The sequence below is a fragment of the Convolutriloba macropyga genome, chromosome 1 (genome assembly GCF_964194025.1).
Source record: "Convolutriloba macropyga chromosome 1, txConMacr16.3, whole genome shotgun sequence".
NCBI lineage: Eukaryota > Metazoa > Xenacoelomorpha > Acoela > Convolutidae > Convolutriloba > Convolutriloba macropyga.
Window position 1 is genome coordinate 63,911,561 of NC_134468.1, and position 17,002 is coordinate 63,928,562.

At 34.5% G+C, this 17,002-nt stretch overlaps 1 protein-coding gene across 2 annotated transcripts in view; it reads right to left on the reverse strand.

Moving 5' to 3' along the window:
* LOC142350578 (uncharacterized) overlaps nucleotides 1-863 on the reverse strand; it is a 31,096-nt gene extending 30,233 nt beyond the window's left edge. The window contains exon 1 of one of the 2 annotated variants that reach the window (XM_075402454.1): nucleotides 245-863. In XM_075402454.1, coding sequence (XP_075258569.1) covers nucleotides 245-485 — 241 coding nt within the window. In that variant the 5' untranslated portion in view covers nucleotides 486-863. Of the gene's footprint in view, nucleotides 1-118 lie in introns of both variants that reach the window. The other variant, XM_075402444.1, reaches the window with a different exon arrangement.
* Nucleotides 864-17,002: the final 16,139 nt, after the last annotated feature.

Sequence of the window (17,002 nt, forward strand, 5' to 3'; positions counted from 1 at the left end):
GAAGTTCATCATCATCCTTTAGATTTCTGCTTTGACCCGTGCAAATTGTTAACGAGCAAAAAATGAGAGAAATTGTCATCTGACTAGGTGGATAAAAAATATTCCAGAAAAAACTTACTGATAGGAGCAGTTCTCTTTCGACCAGGCGCAGAATTTTCAGAAGCAAACACATTCAAATTCCCATCATATGATGCGGAAGAGTTTTCAGTTGAGAACTTGTTCCCAAACTGGAAGGATAGAGTACCTAAACAAGTGGTGAGAACTTCATTCATGATGAACAGCTGCGTGTCTTCACTCTTCAGGTAGCCCATCAGGTTCTTGTCCAGTGACAGCGAGATCTGGAAACAGTCAGAGGGCGGAACTACAGTTACCATGGCAACCTGAAATTCAACTAAGAAACAAATTCCACCCCTATTACCTGTTGTCCACAGGAACAAATTCAAGGGTTTTATTACGCCCATGACATAAAACGTTAATAGATACATTGCAACGACGGTTCTGTCTCATTGGAGCCCTCCTAGCTTCGTGGCCATATAACGAACGTAACGTTGTTTTTGCTAGCTACAAGCCGTCTCAATCCCTGAAATTAGTGCCTATCAACTCCAAGAAAATGTTTGTTACGCGCTTTTGAAGACAAGTTGGTTCGCTGAAAATTATTGGCGAGTCTATACACGTTAGAAACAAATTCGCTTCTCATTTTTCTGGTAGCTATGGCAGATCCTTCGTCAAGATTTTATGGATGGATGCGTTTTCTATTCCTTCTGGCTTTGCAATTTCTACTCTTTTAACCGTCATGCAACTACTCAAATTTCGATAATTTTATTTCTACCCTGGGGGCGACATCGTCAAAAAGTTCCCAACTTTTCTTGAGTATATGTTTATCTTTCACTGACTAGTTTCTTATTAACATTGGAGGTAGATGTGTTTTGCAATCAAATATGTTTGTTTCGCAAATGTTCTTCCGGTTATTGCTCTGGTGTGAATCATCCAAGGCCTTTCATCCAAATAATTGCAGTATTTACTTCGGAGGGTTTGAGCATGCGTTTAGCTGTTTCGGTTGTGACAGCAAAATTCTCGTTGAAAAATCTTGAAGCGTCTTCAGCAAGCTCTTGAATTCTATGGCTTGCTTGAACGTTGGGATCCATGCTTTCAGTGCTTGCTTGTATTCCAGAAGCAACTGAAGAAGCAGCTTTCCAAAACGTTTTTGATGGCAGCGCGTCTGCAGAAAGACGAAAGCTTTGATCGACAATTTCTCAGCTTGCTGAAGTTTCAGAAGCTTGTGGATTTTAGCTCGGCTTAATCGGTCACGAATTTACCTCATTAGAATCACTATAAACTTTCCTCAGGGTGAATAAAATTGAAGCTGCAGATAACACGTCGCTAAACCAATTTAACTTAAAAACGAAAGAAAGAAGAGATGAGCTTATTTCTGTAATTAAAAAATAGATTTATTTTTCCGTTTCTTCAAATTTACAACTTTTAATTTAATCCTGAATTTTTTTGTTATGAACAGCCAGGCTGAAATCACAGGATGTAATTTAGCGAAAAATGCACAATCTGGTTCTAAATCAGTATGAACACAAAAAGTGCCATAAAATTAGGAATTGAAAAACAATGCAAAATTAATTCCACAGACGAGAAAAAAATGAAGATTTTACCAGCGTTTTTACTCATTGGATCAACTAAAGCAGAGAAGAAAATATTTATTAAAATATATTAAACTGAATAAAAGAACGCAATCATGCAATGCTAAAAAACAATTTGTCACTCTGGTGACCCTTTGGAGAAGGGGTATCTTCCATAAAACGATTTGAGTAATTAATTGGGCAAAAAATCAAGCGCAACTCATGCCGAAACGAGCGCAAAAAGAGTCCCAAATACAATAACAAAGAATGCTTAATTGTAAAAAAAAGACTAACGTCAGGCGAATTGCTCTCAAACGATCGGCGCATGGTAGGCTTCGGTAGTAGCCAGCTGGGGCTTAGGGGTGCAAGCATGGGGGGGGGGGGTCAAGGGATGAGGCGAGTACGATTGGGAGGGCTGAACGAGAGGGGGTTACACTTTCTTTTAAGATTAATAACCCCTTTTCACACCATGCAATTGTATCCACAAAAAATTCCAACAAAACCATACTCGATAATAAAAGCCACTAGAAATTCGAAAACAGCTGACGCCGAAAAAACTGACAACAGTGACAACTTGGCATATTTACCGACACCACTCATAGATCTCGACTGACACCACTCATAGTTTTCTCTGCAAAAATGGGGCTCGAAAAAACGTAAAAAGTTGCTGGGTGAGGTCGAGCAAAAAACAGCTGCTAGCTTTTTATTCTCGAAAAACACACAGATGAAGTCGAAATCAGAAAAAAATAAATATTTTTACCAGCTGCCACCATCGGAGTACAATTCATTTGCCTCGTTTTGACATACATACTGGCTTAAAAATCTTAGATGAAAAAAAAAACAACTCAGACGAATTGAATCGAAGGACAGACGGTGTTCGCTTCTATGGTCTGCTTCAAGCTGGAGGGATGATTGCGAGATGTTCACCAATTTGCTCCAAATGCCAGTATTAAAATTTATTATAAGACCACTATTAAGACTAAAGGAAAAACAAAACATTTTGGTGAGATTGTAATTTGAATTTCAACAGTAAAATGCAGCCAATTGAGTTAAACTGTGCATCGAATCCCATGCGTTTTCGATGCCTGTTTTCTTGGACGCTTGGCTGTGCCCAGGAGTTTTCTATTAAAGCCGAAAAATTTTCGAAAGGAAATTAACAATACATACGCATTCGAAATTCAAATTTTCAAGAAAGTTTAAAATTTGCTTTTGTCGATCCAGTCCACACAAAAGCGAATCAAAAGTTGTGCAAAAATAATATATGATCATCTTAGTTACTCCAACGTTTCCAGAATTCTTTGCTGAGAATTTTCTGATTAATTGAGGGAGTACGTGAAAACAATAATTGATTAAAAATAATCAATTAGAATTTCAGGGGAAAAAATTGTCCACAGAAGCTGTTTTACAATTTTTGAAACCTGACTGTATAATAATGATACGTTTGCGAAAAAGTTTGCTATTTTTATTTATCTTGCAAAAACTTCCAGCTCAATCTCGAAACATGCATTTCAGAAAACTAAATGCTTACGGATCTAAATGTTTCTAAATGAGTCTTTTGTTGCAGATAAAAAGCATGTGTAAAACTGGAGGCCACTTCCTGTGAATGGAAAAAAAATTCATGGCATTCCTCAAGGAATAGTCTTAGGTGCTCCCATTGGTCTTCTCTTACATCAAAGACTACGGAAAAATAATCAGGCAATTTAAAAAAAATCAATTTGCAGATCAAAATCGGTTTTTTAAATCAGTTAATGCTGTCGAAATTAAAAAATTGTACATTAACTTTCTTTTGGAGACAAAAACGATGGTTTTAGTGAGACGAATTTCAAAGGCGAACAAATTAAAGCGAAAGAACTCTGGCGATAATTCGCAATTAGATTTGATTCTAATTTGAGCTTTCAAATTCAACTCAATAAAGCAATCTGAACCGGAATAATCTTTCTCATTAAATACGAAAAATAAAATTGCACACTTATAGGAAAAGTTAATTAGCATTTTCTTTAGTAAATGTTCCGACCCCACTTGTGGGGGGAAGAACTATATACTCAAATGGGTTTTTTTTTGTTCAGACAATTTTGGCCGATCGATATATTCATCGCAGAGAAATGTGAGTGGTATCATTAAAAAGCTGGTCCAGCGTGGAATTCAAAATTAAAAAGATTTTTTTGATTTTCGTTTTATTCGAGGAGCTATCGAGGATTGAAGTTTTGTGTGAACACAAAACTTCAATCCTCGATAATAAAAAATCCAATCCCTCATATTAAAATATTTTCTATAAAAAGTATTTCAAAATTAAATTTGACGCCAGAAAACGAACCAATTTTGTGTTCCTAGTAGACTAAAGGCGACAAAAGACTAGTTCTGGTCTTACAGTGAAGCTCACTATCAAAAAAATTCTATTTGAGAGCTCTTTTTTTATAAACTCTTCTACTTTTACTCTTGCTTTTTTAAGTCACCTAGAGACAAGTCACTTTTCATATCAAAGTTCCGTTAATGACAAACCTCCTTTACAGATAAATGAAGCCCAATTAACAAAAAAATCATTTTCAAAGAATTGATCATGTTTTTTTGGCTTTGACTCTGAGCATTGGTAATTCTAAATGAAGTTTTTAATTTCTTTTTGAGGTTTTACTAATATTTGAAGTCCTATGGCATGGACTCATTGACGAACATTGCAACATGTTCCGTGATGAACATTATGTGAATATAACTAGTGTTTTGAGTGGACAGCTATTGGCTGTTAAGACTTTAAAAACAATTTTTTGAAAAAATTTTTTTGATTAACCAATCATAAAATTGTTATCGTGATTTTTTAGCCATTCTCAGTGATGACAGCACCCTCGTCCTTCCTACTGCAACCAAATTTAATCTGGCTAGCGGTTTTATTTTCATTTTTTTTTTTTTCGGTTATATGACTTAAATGACACAAGATTTCAAAAATTTAAAAAATTTTTGGATATTTTCTTATTATTGATTACTTTTGAAATCTTATCACATTATCCAAATATTGATAGCTCCCATTCGCTTAGAAAAGACGCTCAGTGGATCACATAAAGTTTTCAGAGCTTTTCAACATTTTCTCGCACTTTACTGAATTTTTGGTTTTTGTCTGTTTTTGTTGTTGTTTTCATCGTCATAACACTTATTGATTATCTATGCATGACAAACATCCCTGTACTCCAATCGGTGTATATTTGAGCAAATTTATTGGTTTACATTGAAAGCTATTGAATTTAATGGCTGTTAAGAATTTAAAGAATTTAAAACTTTCGAAATTTTTATTTGAAAATTAACCATTCTTAAAGTTTTTTCGTGAACTGTTAGTCAGTCTCAGCATTGACAACCCCCACTTGCTTTCTACTGCAAATTAAATAATCTGGTTAGCAGTTTTAGATTCTAACTATTGGTTATATGACTTAAATGACACAAGATTTCAAATTTTAAAAAAAATTTTTTGAAAATTTTTGTATTATTGGTTACTTTCGAACTCTTATCACATTATCCAAATATTGTATAAGTCCAATTGGATTAGAAAAGACGTTCACTTAATCACAGATACAGTTTTCAGAGAAAAACTAATGGTTTAATTGGCTTCGACACTTTCTCCTCGCATTTTTCTACTGAATTTTGGTTTTTGCCTGTTTTTGATGTTGTTTTCACAGTCATAACTCTTATTGTAATGTCTTATTGACTATCTATGCCAAAGCATTACAAAAATTCTTTTTCTCCCGTCGTAGTATATCTGAGCGTAGTTATTGACCTCCGTTCAAAGCTCCGTTGAGTTTAATGGCTGTTATGAATTTAATAATTTTTCAAAAATTTTTTAACATTAACCAATCTTAAACTTTTTTCGTGAACTACTAGTCAGTCTCAGTACTAAGATGATTCTTCTCATCTCTACTGCAGCCAAAACTAATCTGGTTAGCGGTTTTTCTTCTACCTATTAATTTTAAAACTTCAATTCCACGAGTTTTTATAACTTTTAAATTTTCTGCTACCTTTTCTTATTTTTGGATCCTTTTGAAATCTTATCACATTATCTTATTACTGGTAGTTCCCATTGGTTTAGGGAAGACGTTCAAAGGATCATAGATAAAGTTTTCAGAGAACAGCTTATGATATAAACTGCTTCGACACTTTCATCTGGCATTTTTCTATTGAATTTTTGGTTTTTGCCCATCTTTGATGTTGTTTTTATAGTCAATAACTTGTTGTAAAGTCTTATTGACGAAATATGAATGGCAAACAAACTTGTTGTCCCATCGAAGCATAATTTAGCGTATTTACTGGCTTCTGTTGAAATCTAAGGAAATTAATGGCGATGATACTACGAGTTTTCTCAAAAACTTCGTGGTTCTAATGTATTTGTTCATATTTGTTGACTTTTTGAAGTTATACTGATAAAAAACAGGAATCCCCTTGCTGTAAAAATTAATTAAAAATAGAAAAGTTTTTAGCGAAAGTTCGTTTTTTATGCCTTGGACACTTTTCCCGCTCATTTTTTTTCATTTTGATATTTTTGCCTGTTTTTTTATTCTTTAGGTAGCCGTAAAATGCTAACCGTTCTCATAGACTTGTAATTAAGGACTGAATGAATGATGTTTCCCGATGAGTCAGTTCATAGCGAATAGTCTTAAAGTTTATTATATACATTTTCAAATATTTTCAAACTTTTCAGTTGTTGTTTTTTTTGTCAAATTGTAGCATGTTTTCATCAATGAGAGGCCCCATCCAATTTCTTGTTTTTCAAAATTTAACATACCTACTGATATTTTCTGTCACTGATGTTTTGTTTGTTGGACAATATGCGATTTTATAAACGTTTTTAGATTGGTCAATTTTTGTGTTTGCTTTTCTCTTCTTTCAGAACAATCGTGTAATAACCGATCCCAATGGTTTTCAAACTCGGCCCAAGTAAATTTATTTATTCTCTCAGCAGAAATCCTTCAGCCGAATTCGTAGAAATAACAATTGAAATAAAAATACATAATATTCAGATAATAGCTAATGATTTTAATGGTAGCAATAGTTTGGTTTTCTCGATTCGTTTGTAATTTTTTGACGTTTTCATTAGTTCGTTTCTATGTCAAAGACAAGTCCTTTTAATTTTGTACTGACTTTTCAGTAATTTATCAAAGGGTATTTAGTTAAAAGCAAATGTTTTAACGACTTTTGAAACTTCTTGTTTTAAAAAATGTTGATCATTTTTTGAATTTCGCCTCATTGTTCATTCTTTGTTGACATGTTACCTAGTCTCAATAAGAAAACTTTCAGTCTGCTGTATAGTTACGAGAAAATAAAAATTTGAGTAGTTGAAGTTTTATCTGACTGCATTTTGACGTTGATACTAGGTGCTTTTAAATTTAGATATTCAATTTTTGCCGTGAAATCTTTGTTTTTGCTAATTTTGTTGTTTGTTTTTTTTTGTCTCGTAGTCTCTTTAATGTTAAATCTCGTTGTCGCTGTAATGAGGCATGGCACTATTTAATTCAATTAGAAGAAAGGTTGTATACCGATTGTTTTAAACTCAAACATCTATTTTTGTTATCTCTTCATTTGGTTGACAATTAATTCAAAAATGTAGATGAGCTCGGGTCGGAACATCATGTGCGAACGCACATTAACGAGCCTCCTTGTTTAATTTTTACCCTTCGAGGGAAACAGCTACTTCTACAAAAATATTTTAATGCTTAGCAGCAGAACGATACCACTAATTTTAAATTATTATACTAGAAAATGGAATGTAAATAATATTTTTGACTTGTAAACTCTACCCAGCTGGTTACAAAAGCAATTTAAAATACAGATGACAAACAAGCGCTAGTGAAGTTCAGATCTGTGCAGCAGGTAAAACTTCAAAAATTCGAAAGCTGGAAAGCATAACGTCGAACGACAAAACATTATTCAGCTCATATTCAGAGAAAGAACCTTGCAACTAGCATGACTCGTCTAGCTCAAGATGCCACAAAAAAATCCCATTGAAAACAGCCTAGCAGGCTTTATTTTGACTTATCTGTGAAAGAAGCTACGAATAAGGATAAGGAAAATTGAATTTGACGACAGGAAATGAACAAAGCAATGTAAATAGTACATGACGCCCTATAAACAACTGCACTAATCTACTGACACTCGTAGATAACAAATATTATCAATATACATTTGAGGGATTTTTGACATCAACAAAAATATTTTAAACGCTAAAACAACATGCACAACTTCTACAAAGTGAACTTTTCTTAAATTAAGTTCCAGTTTCCGGCAAGGAAATTATGTCGAAACATGTCCCATGCTCATCCAAAGTTAGAGCATGAACAGTTGCATCGTCAGCTATGTGAATATTTTTTATATGTTTCTTTAGAATGTCTTTCCGTCTGAATATTTTGGCGCATAGCTTGCAGGCAAAGCGAATATTTATGTGCTTCGATTTCATGTGACGGTTCAAATTGCAGGAATGAAGAAACTCGCTGAAACAGATCGGGCAGGTGTGCATTTGGTTCAACTCCGAACTCTCTTGCTTTGATTGTTCGGAAAAACCCTCGTGATCTTTAAAGCTTTGAGAAACTTCAGTTTTTACCTCACGAGAGCCAACACCTCCCAACTCTTTTTCTAAAAAATGCATTTTATTCAACAATTCCGACTTGGTAACAGCATCGTTGCTTGCTTCACTCAGCTTCAAATCAAATCCAAGGCCTGAAAGAGAATCGTTGAGCGGATTGAACCCAGTTTCAGTTGGTTCAAACGATTCATCGACAGGAAATTCACATCGATCCACTTCCGTTACCGTGGGACTTTCGGGAACTCGTGGGAAAAAACTTAAAGGTTCCTCTTTGAAGTTTGACTTGTCGTGACCCTGTCCCCTTATTGGTTGATTACTGAAAGCTTTCTGTGAATACTCGATGCAATTTTTGGTAGACTTTTCAATATTATTGAAAATTAAAAGTCGCGACAAGCTATTATCGTCATCATCATCCTCATCACTTTCCCAAAGTGAGTTCACCTTGAACTGCTTTCTGTCAGAAGGGTTATCATCGCCTAATAAAGCCAAATTCCGCTTTCTGCTCGATGAATGGGCGTTATCGGTAAAAGTCTCCGGTGTCATTTCGGGAATCGTCCTGTATTGTTTGTTTTGTGCAGTTTGGTGGCTAAATTTCAATGTGCCTAAGCATTTACTCAACAAGTCATTCATGATGTACAGACTAACATCTTTACTGCCGATAAAGTTCATTAATTCTTTGTCCAGTGACAATGATATGCTAAAGCTTTCTTTGGGTGGAATGATAGTAGCAGCCATGATGGAACTAAAAAACACAAAGATAGCAGAAGAGGCCACAATCAAACTTATGTCTTGAAAGAAATCTTTGAACTAAGAGACAATCGGACACCAAAACCCAGGTCCCGAACACTTTTGAAATGTCTAATAATTAACCTGACAATCTTATAGGCTAATTGAAACTCTCCTCTGCATCAAAACTGGCAACTAAAATAATGTAACAATGAAAAATGAGGTAGCCAATTAACAGAAGTGGAAAATAAGAAAAGGAATTTCTACCTCCTCAAGCGTACCGCAGCAGCTTTGATAAACTGTACACTTAAAGTTAAATCGTTTAGAAGGCTGATCAGACCCTCAATGTTGGATCCAAAGTAGTTGTTTTTCCATCAAGAACATATATCATTTGAGCGCGTCAACAATACTTCTAGAAGACCATTCCCTGAAGTTGCATAAGAAAAATAGGCATACGCTATCTCTAATTGTCTCAAACTTCGTTCCAAATGTAACAAAACAATTATACCAAGCATTTTATCTTCATATCAAACCAGTGAAATCAAACATCACATGGTAATTCACTAGTGCACATTTGTTAGGACAAATTCAAGTATTAGCGTCACGCCAACAATAGTTGAGAAATACCAACAACAGAAAAATTTCTCGAATTCCACAAAAACAAGGTAGGAAATAAAGAATTTGTCAAAAGCAAAACTTGCAGGCTTGGAAATTCAGCCAACTCTTCGACATCAAGAAAATCGCAGGACTCAAAATGATTGCAACGGAAGTGGAAATAGGCAAAGAGTTATTAGAGCGACCATTGGGATCCAAGTCCTTTCAGCCCCTGCTGAAAGGACTTGGATCCCAATGGTCACTCTAATAACTGTTTGCCTATTTCCACTTCCGATGCATTTCTCAAATTGAACAACATTAAATTCAAAACATGAATTCAGTACAAAAACGTGACAGAGAAAAAATTTTCAAAACAACTTTCAAAACAATCTCGAAACACGTAGTTACTTTTCGAAACACAAGTTACTCTTCACTTTAGCAACACAAACAGTTGACACAGCAGTTTTGTGCTCCCCTCTCATTGAATTCACAAACGAAAACTCATCAAACTCAAGTATTGAAAAAAAGCTTTGAACAAAGAAACAATCAAACAGCAAAAACCAGGTCATAAACAAGTTTCAAAAGCCTAAAAATTCACATGACAATATTCTTAGCCAAATTTTAACTGTAAATTACATCAAAACAGCAACAAAACGAAAATAACAACAAAAGGTAAGGCAGCCAAAGAATATAAGGCGTAAAAATTGTCCTTCAAAGCTAGGTATTCTGCCTCTTAAAGAATTCCTCGGCAGCTTCGATCAACTGTCCAATTAAATTTAATCTCTAACAGTGCTGCTTAGATCAGAGTCTTTCAACTTGGCCAAAATCTCCAGCTCTTTCAGACAACGTGGAATTACTGCACAAAGCAATCAAAAATTTATATCTTTTCAAATTCCAAAATTTTCCCAGCTGTTCTATTCTTCGAACTATGGTTGCTTGATCTAAATCAGACGCAGTATCTCTCTAATTCAAACTAACCGTTCGAAAATTTATTCAAATCATTCATACAACTACAGTATTTTAGCGAGTCAATCTAATAAACCAATCGCGTTCCGCTTCTAAATGTCTGATTTTCAACAATTACAAAGAAAACTAACATAATTGGGGGCTAACATAACTAAAAATACCATAATTGGGGCTATTGTTTCATGGCGGTGCTATAATGGGAAAGATCCAAAATTTCAACTGACGACTTTCATAGGCTGATTTAAACTCTCACAGACATCAGAACAGCTAACGAACGAAAATAACATTGATAAAGAAACAATAGAAACACTTTTATCTGGGCCAAAATGTCTACATTCATTCGTTGAATCATTCGATAAAGTTACTTTCTCCTTGGTGCGGTTGGTGGAAGATGTTTTGAAATGTTTTTCAGCTGTAACTTGAATCCCAATTTGGTATATAATCGCGTTTTTTATCTTATGTTAAAACTGGTAACAATTGCCGTTACATTACAAACAAACCATATTCAAACTTCTGCAGTTTAGCATATCATAGGCCATACCTTTGAAAAACGTGATTCATGAGCATAAGCAATGTCACCGAGGTTATAAAACATAGTATTACAATTATATCAGAATTTTTTTTTTACTATTTTGCATGAATCGGGTTTTTTAAGCTCGGTCGAATAAAATTTGCAATTGGTTTCATTGAATGTGCAAGTTTTCAAATTTTTTCAAAAAAAGGTTTTTAATGATCTGTATGTCTTACATCCAAATTAGAATTTCCTCAATGACTTGCTGTATGCTTAAATTATGACTGCATAATGCTTGCAAGTTATCAATTGCAGGTAGTATACGTAGAAAATTTTTAAAAAGATCAGTTAAAATTGTGATCACTTGGATTTTTGTGTTGTGTTATCCCAATATTAGTTCAAACGGTCATACTTCAAACGGTCATACTTTATTAATTGGCTTAATTATAGTTTGAATTTTAAAGTGCAATCAGAAGTGCAAAACTAAGACAACGGAATTCTTCTTCCTCAGGCGTATCACAGCAACCAGCGTATCACAGCAAGATGAGTCGTTTAGAAGGCTGCTCAGACACTACGTTTTGGGTCGGATCCAAAGAAGTTTCTTCTATCAAGAACTCAAATAACATAAGTGCCCTAAAGAAAATTTTACGCGAGGGACGGATCAGTGGAGACGCACGTTTTATCTATTTGAACGAGTAATAAGATCATTATACCAAGCTATCCCTCTGTTCATGAACGAGGAATTTTCGAACTTCAAATTGTAATTCACTCTAGCAGTTTTGTTTAAAAAGTTGACTTAATAAAGTTACGCTGACACTTGTCTAGAATCCCCAACAGTTCTTAAAATGCTAATCGCCTCGAAAGCAAGCAAGGAAATAACAAAAAAACGCCAGCAAAACCAGCACTGAAAAATCTAGTACATAATTGTTCTGGAGCAATGGCAGGTTTTGTAATCTCCTGGATCAACCCATGTACTTCAAGAGAAAGCAGAACTCAAATGAACTGCAGCGGTGGCAGATAGAGGAGTCTATCTTTCAAAACAATCATTAGAATCCGATATCATTCAGCTACTATAGAGATTTCTCAAGTAAAACAGCTAACTTGAAACACGAAATTGAGTACATGTGATATAGAATAAAAAACAAATCTGGCAAACATTTTCGAAAAACGTTGAAGATACAAATTAAAAACAAAATAAACAATCAACGAAGCATTGTTCTTTGTTGGTGTTCTTCTCGTGTTCGAAAACGAAAATCCAATAAAACGTGGTCTCATCATACTCATGTTTTGGAATAAGCGTTGATCCAAGAGACAATCAAGCAATTAAATCCAGGTCATAGACACTTTTCCAGTGCCTAAAATTTCGGGTGTTTCCCATTATAGCCCGCCCCAGCTTAGTGGTCACTAGAGCTCCCCTACCCTCCAATCATGGTAAACATACCATAATTGGGGGCTAATGGTTCATGGTGGTGCTATAATGGGAACGATCCAAAATTTCAGTTGACAATTTCCATAGACTAATTCAAACTCTCAACGACATCAGAACAGCCAATGAACGAAAAAAAACATTGATAAAGAAACGATAAACACTTTCATTTTGACCAATGTGTCTACATTCATTCCTTGAACCATTCGATAAAGTTAATTTTGCCTTGGTGCGGTTCGTGGAAGATGTTTGAAATGTTTTTCAGCTGTAACTTGATTCCCAGTTTGTTATATAATCGTTTTTTTTTATCTTACATTAAACTGATAAGAATTGCGTTCACATTCCAAACATGTAATATTCAAACTATTGCAATTTGGCATATCAGAGGCCATATTTTCGACGAACTTGTTTGATGAGCATAATCAAGGTCATAGAGTTTATAAAACATGTTATTACAACTGTATCAGAAAATGTTTTCACTTTTTTGCATGAATTAGTTTTTTTCAGGCTCTGCTGAAGAAAATTTGCTATTGTTTTTTTGAGAAGTTTTGAAAAGCATTGTCAAAAAATATGACGTTCAATGATCTGCATACCTGAAATCCAGATTAGTTTTTGCTCAATGAATTGCTGATGCTGGGGAAATGGCTGCAAATTGTTTGCAAGTTCTCAATTGCAGGTAATTAACCGAGGAATTATTCAAAAGATCAGTTAAAATCTCGAGATTTTGTTTGGTCGTATCCTGATATTAGTTCCCATCAAAGTGTCATAATTTACTAATTGACTAAATTATAGTTTGAGTTTTAATGAGGCTGATGTTATTAACGACTTACCATATCCTAATTTACAGAATTTTCCCTTAACGATTTTTTATTTCGCTTTATCGAAGGCAGCAGCAGTGAAAAAAGAAAAGCAAAACTAAGACAACGAAATTTCATCCTCTAAGATGTACCACAGCCAGATTATCCTTTTAGAAAGCTGCTAAGACACTTTTAGGTTTTAAGTTGGATACAAAGACGTCTCTTCTATCAAGAACTCAAAAAACTTAAGTGTCCTAACAATAATTCTAGGGGGAGGACCGATCAGCGAAGACGCACGTTATATTTATTTTCCTCAAATTTTGTTCCCAGAGTAAGAAGACCACTATACCAAGTGTTCCGTCTGCACGTAAACCGGAAGATGTCAAACTTCAAATAGTATTTCACTTCAGCAGGTTTGGTTTGAAAAATTGATGTAAAAATTTTACGCTGACAGTTGTCTACTATCCCCAACAAATCTAAAATCACTAATTGCCTCAAAAGCAAGCAAGGGAATAGAGATTACGCAAAACGAGAATTGAAATATCCAGTACAATTTTTTTCTGGAGCAATGGCAGGATTTGTAATCTCCTGGATCAACTCATGGACATCAAGAAAAAGCAGGACTAAAATGAATTGTGGTGGTGGCAGATACAGGCGTCCATCTTTCAAAGAAACTATTAGAATCCAATAGAATTAAGCTACTATAGCAATTTCTCAAGTACAACAGCTAATTCAAAAGACGAAATTGAGTATGAAAATGAGATCTATAAAAATCAAATCCTGCAAACATTTTCAAAAACGTTCACGTTACAATTAATCTTAGCAGAAACAAACAGTCAACGAAGCATTGTTTTTTGTTGGTGCTTCTCTTGAGTTCACAATTGAAAGTCTTTTAAAACGTGGTCTCGTCTTACGCATGTCATGGAAAAAGTTTTGATCCATGACACAACCTAGCAATCAAACCCAGTTCATAGACAATTTTCCCAAGCCTAAAATTTCGGGTGTCTCCCATTATAGCTCGCCCCAGCTTAGTGGTCACATAATCTTGAATCCCCTCCAATCATGGTTAATATACCATAATTAATGGCTTATGTTTCATGGCGGTGCTAAAATGGGAAAAAAGATCAAGAATTTCAATTGAAAATTTTATAGACTGACTTAAACTCTCAACGACATCAGAACAGCTAATGAACGAAAATAACAATGACAAAAGAAACAATAGAAACAATTGTATCTGGCCCCAAATGTCCACATAGAATCGTTGAACAATTCGATAAAGTTAGTTTTGATATGGTGCGGTTACTGGAAGATGTTTTGAAATGTTTTTTTGATGTAATTGATTCCCAGTTTGTTATATAAGTGTATTTTTTATCTTATGCCGAAACTGGTAAATTTTGCGGTTTTATTCCAAACAAAGCATATTCAATTTTTTGCAAAATATTATGTCATAGGCCATAACATCAGAAAGGTGATTGATGAGCATGGGCAATGACACCGGGGAAAGAAAACGTATTATTACAACTATATCAGAAAAATTTGCCATTTTCTTGCATGAATCGATTTTTTCAAGCTCGGTAAAACAAAATTTGCTATTGTTTTCTTCGGCTGAGAAATTCTCCAAAAGTTTTTTAAAAATGTAGTTCATTGATATGTACATCTGACATCCAGTTTAGTTTTTGATCAATGAATTGCTGTATGCGTGAATTATGACTGCGAGATTCTTTCAAGCATCAATCACTGGTAATTTACATTGAAAACTTTCCAAAAGATTGGTTAAAATCTTGAATGTTGTGTTAACCCGAATTGGTTCTCCTCAAAGGGTCATACTTTACTAATTGACCTAAAAATAGTTTGAATGATAATGAGGCTGATGTTATCAGCAATTTACCACATCTTAATTCACTGAGTTTTTCATTAACGGTTTTAGTTTTGCGTTATCGAAAGCAGCAGTACTACAAAAAGAAGAACAAAATTAAAACAAAAGAATTCTAAATCGTCAAGCATGCCACTGCAACACGCATACCACAGCAAGTTGAGTCGTATAGAAGGCTGCTCAGACACAACGTTTTAAGTTGGATCTAAAGAAGTTTCTTCTATCAAAAACTCATATAACATAAGTTCTACGGGAAGGACGGATCAGTGAAGACGCACGTTTTATCTGTTTCCTACAAATGTCAGTCCAAGAATAATAAGATACTAAGCGTTCCGTCCGTACATGAACCGGGAAATGTCAAACTTCAAATAGTAATTCATTCGAGCAGTTTTGTTTAAAAAGTTGACTTAATAAACTTACGCTGACAGTTGTCTAGAATCCCCAACAGTTCTAAACATGCTGTTCGCCTTAAAAGAAAGCACGGAAACAAAGAAAACGCCAAAACCAGCACTGAAATTTATATTCCATATTTTTTCTGGAGCAATGACAGGTTTGTAATCTCCTGGATCAACTCATATACATAAAATAAGCAGGACTAAAATGAGTTGCAGCGGTGGCAGATACAGGCGTCTATCTTTCAAAGCAACCATCAGTATTCGATATCAATCAGCTACTATAGCAATTTTTCAAGTACAACAGCTATTTCAAAAAACAACAAAATGAATACAAAAAGGTGACATCGAAAAAATCAAATCTTGCAAACGTTTTCAAAAGCGTTAAATTTACAATTAATCTTAGCAGAACAAACAGTCAACGAAGCATTGTTTTTTTTGGTGCTCTTCTCAGTTTCACAAACGGAAATCCTTTAAAACGTGGTCTCATCATACTCATGTCTTGGAAAATGCTTCGATACAATGAGACAACCTAGCAATCAAACCCAGGTCATAGACAATTTTCCAATGCCTAAAATTTTGGTTGTCTTCAATCACAGCTTGCCCCGGATGAGTGGTCACATAACCTAAACCCCCCTTCCCTCCAATCATGGTAGATATACCATAATTGGGGGCTAATGTTTCATGGCGCTGCTATAATGGGAAAGGTCCAAAATTTCATTGACAATTTTCATAGACTGATTGAAACTCTCATCTAAATCAAAACAGCTAATCAACAAAAATACCATTGATGAAGAAACAACAGAAACACTCATATCGGGCCTAAGTGTCCACATCCAATCGTTGAACAATTCGATAAAGTTACTTTCTCCTCGTTGCGGTGGGTGGAAGATGTTTTGAAAAGTTTTCCAGCTGTAACTTGAATCCCAATTTGTTATATAATTGTGTTTTTTATCTTACGTTAAAACTAGTAAGAAATGCCGTTACATTACAAACAAACCATATTCAAACTTCTGCAATTTAGCATATCATCGCCCATACATTTGAAGAACGTTATTGATGGTCATAAGCAATGTCATCGAGGTTATGAAACATATTATTATAGCTATTTCTGAACATTTTTTAATTTTTTGCATGAATCAATTTTTTTAAGCTTGGTCGAACAAAGTTTGCTATTGCTTTCTTGGGTTGAAAAAATTTTTTTTCAACTTGTTTTTCAAAGTTTTTATTTTTCAAAAAAATTGGCGTTCAATGTTATGTATAACTGACATCCAGCTGAATATTTGCTCAATGAATTGCTGATTGCTTGAGATATGGTTGCTAAATGTTTGCAAGTTATCAGTTGCAGGTAATATACATAGAAAAGTTTCAAAAAGACCAGATAAAATCTGGAATTTTTGTGTGGTGGTACCCGATATTAGTTTTCCTCAAAAGGGTCATATTTTATTAATTGAAATAATTATGTTTGAATATTAATTGGGCTGTTGTTATTAGCAACTTATATAAGTGTATTTCTTATCTTATGCCAAAACTGGTAAA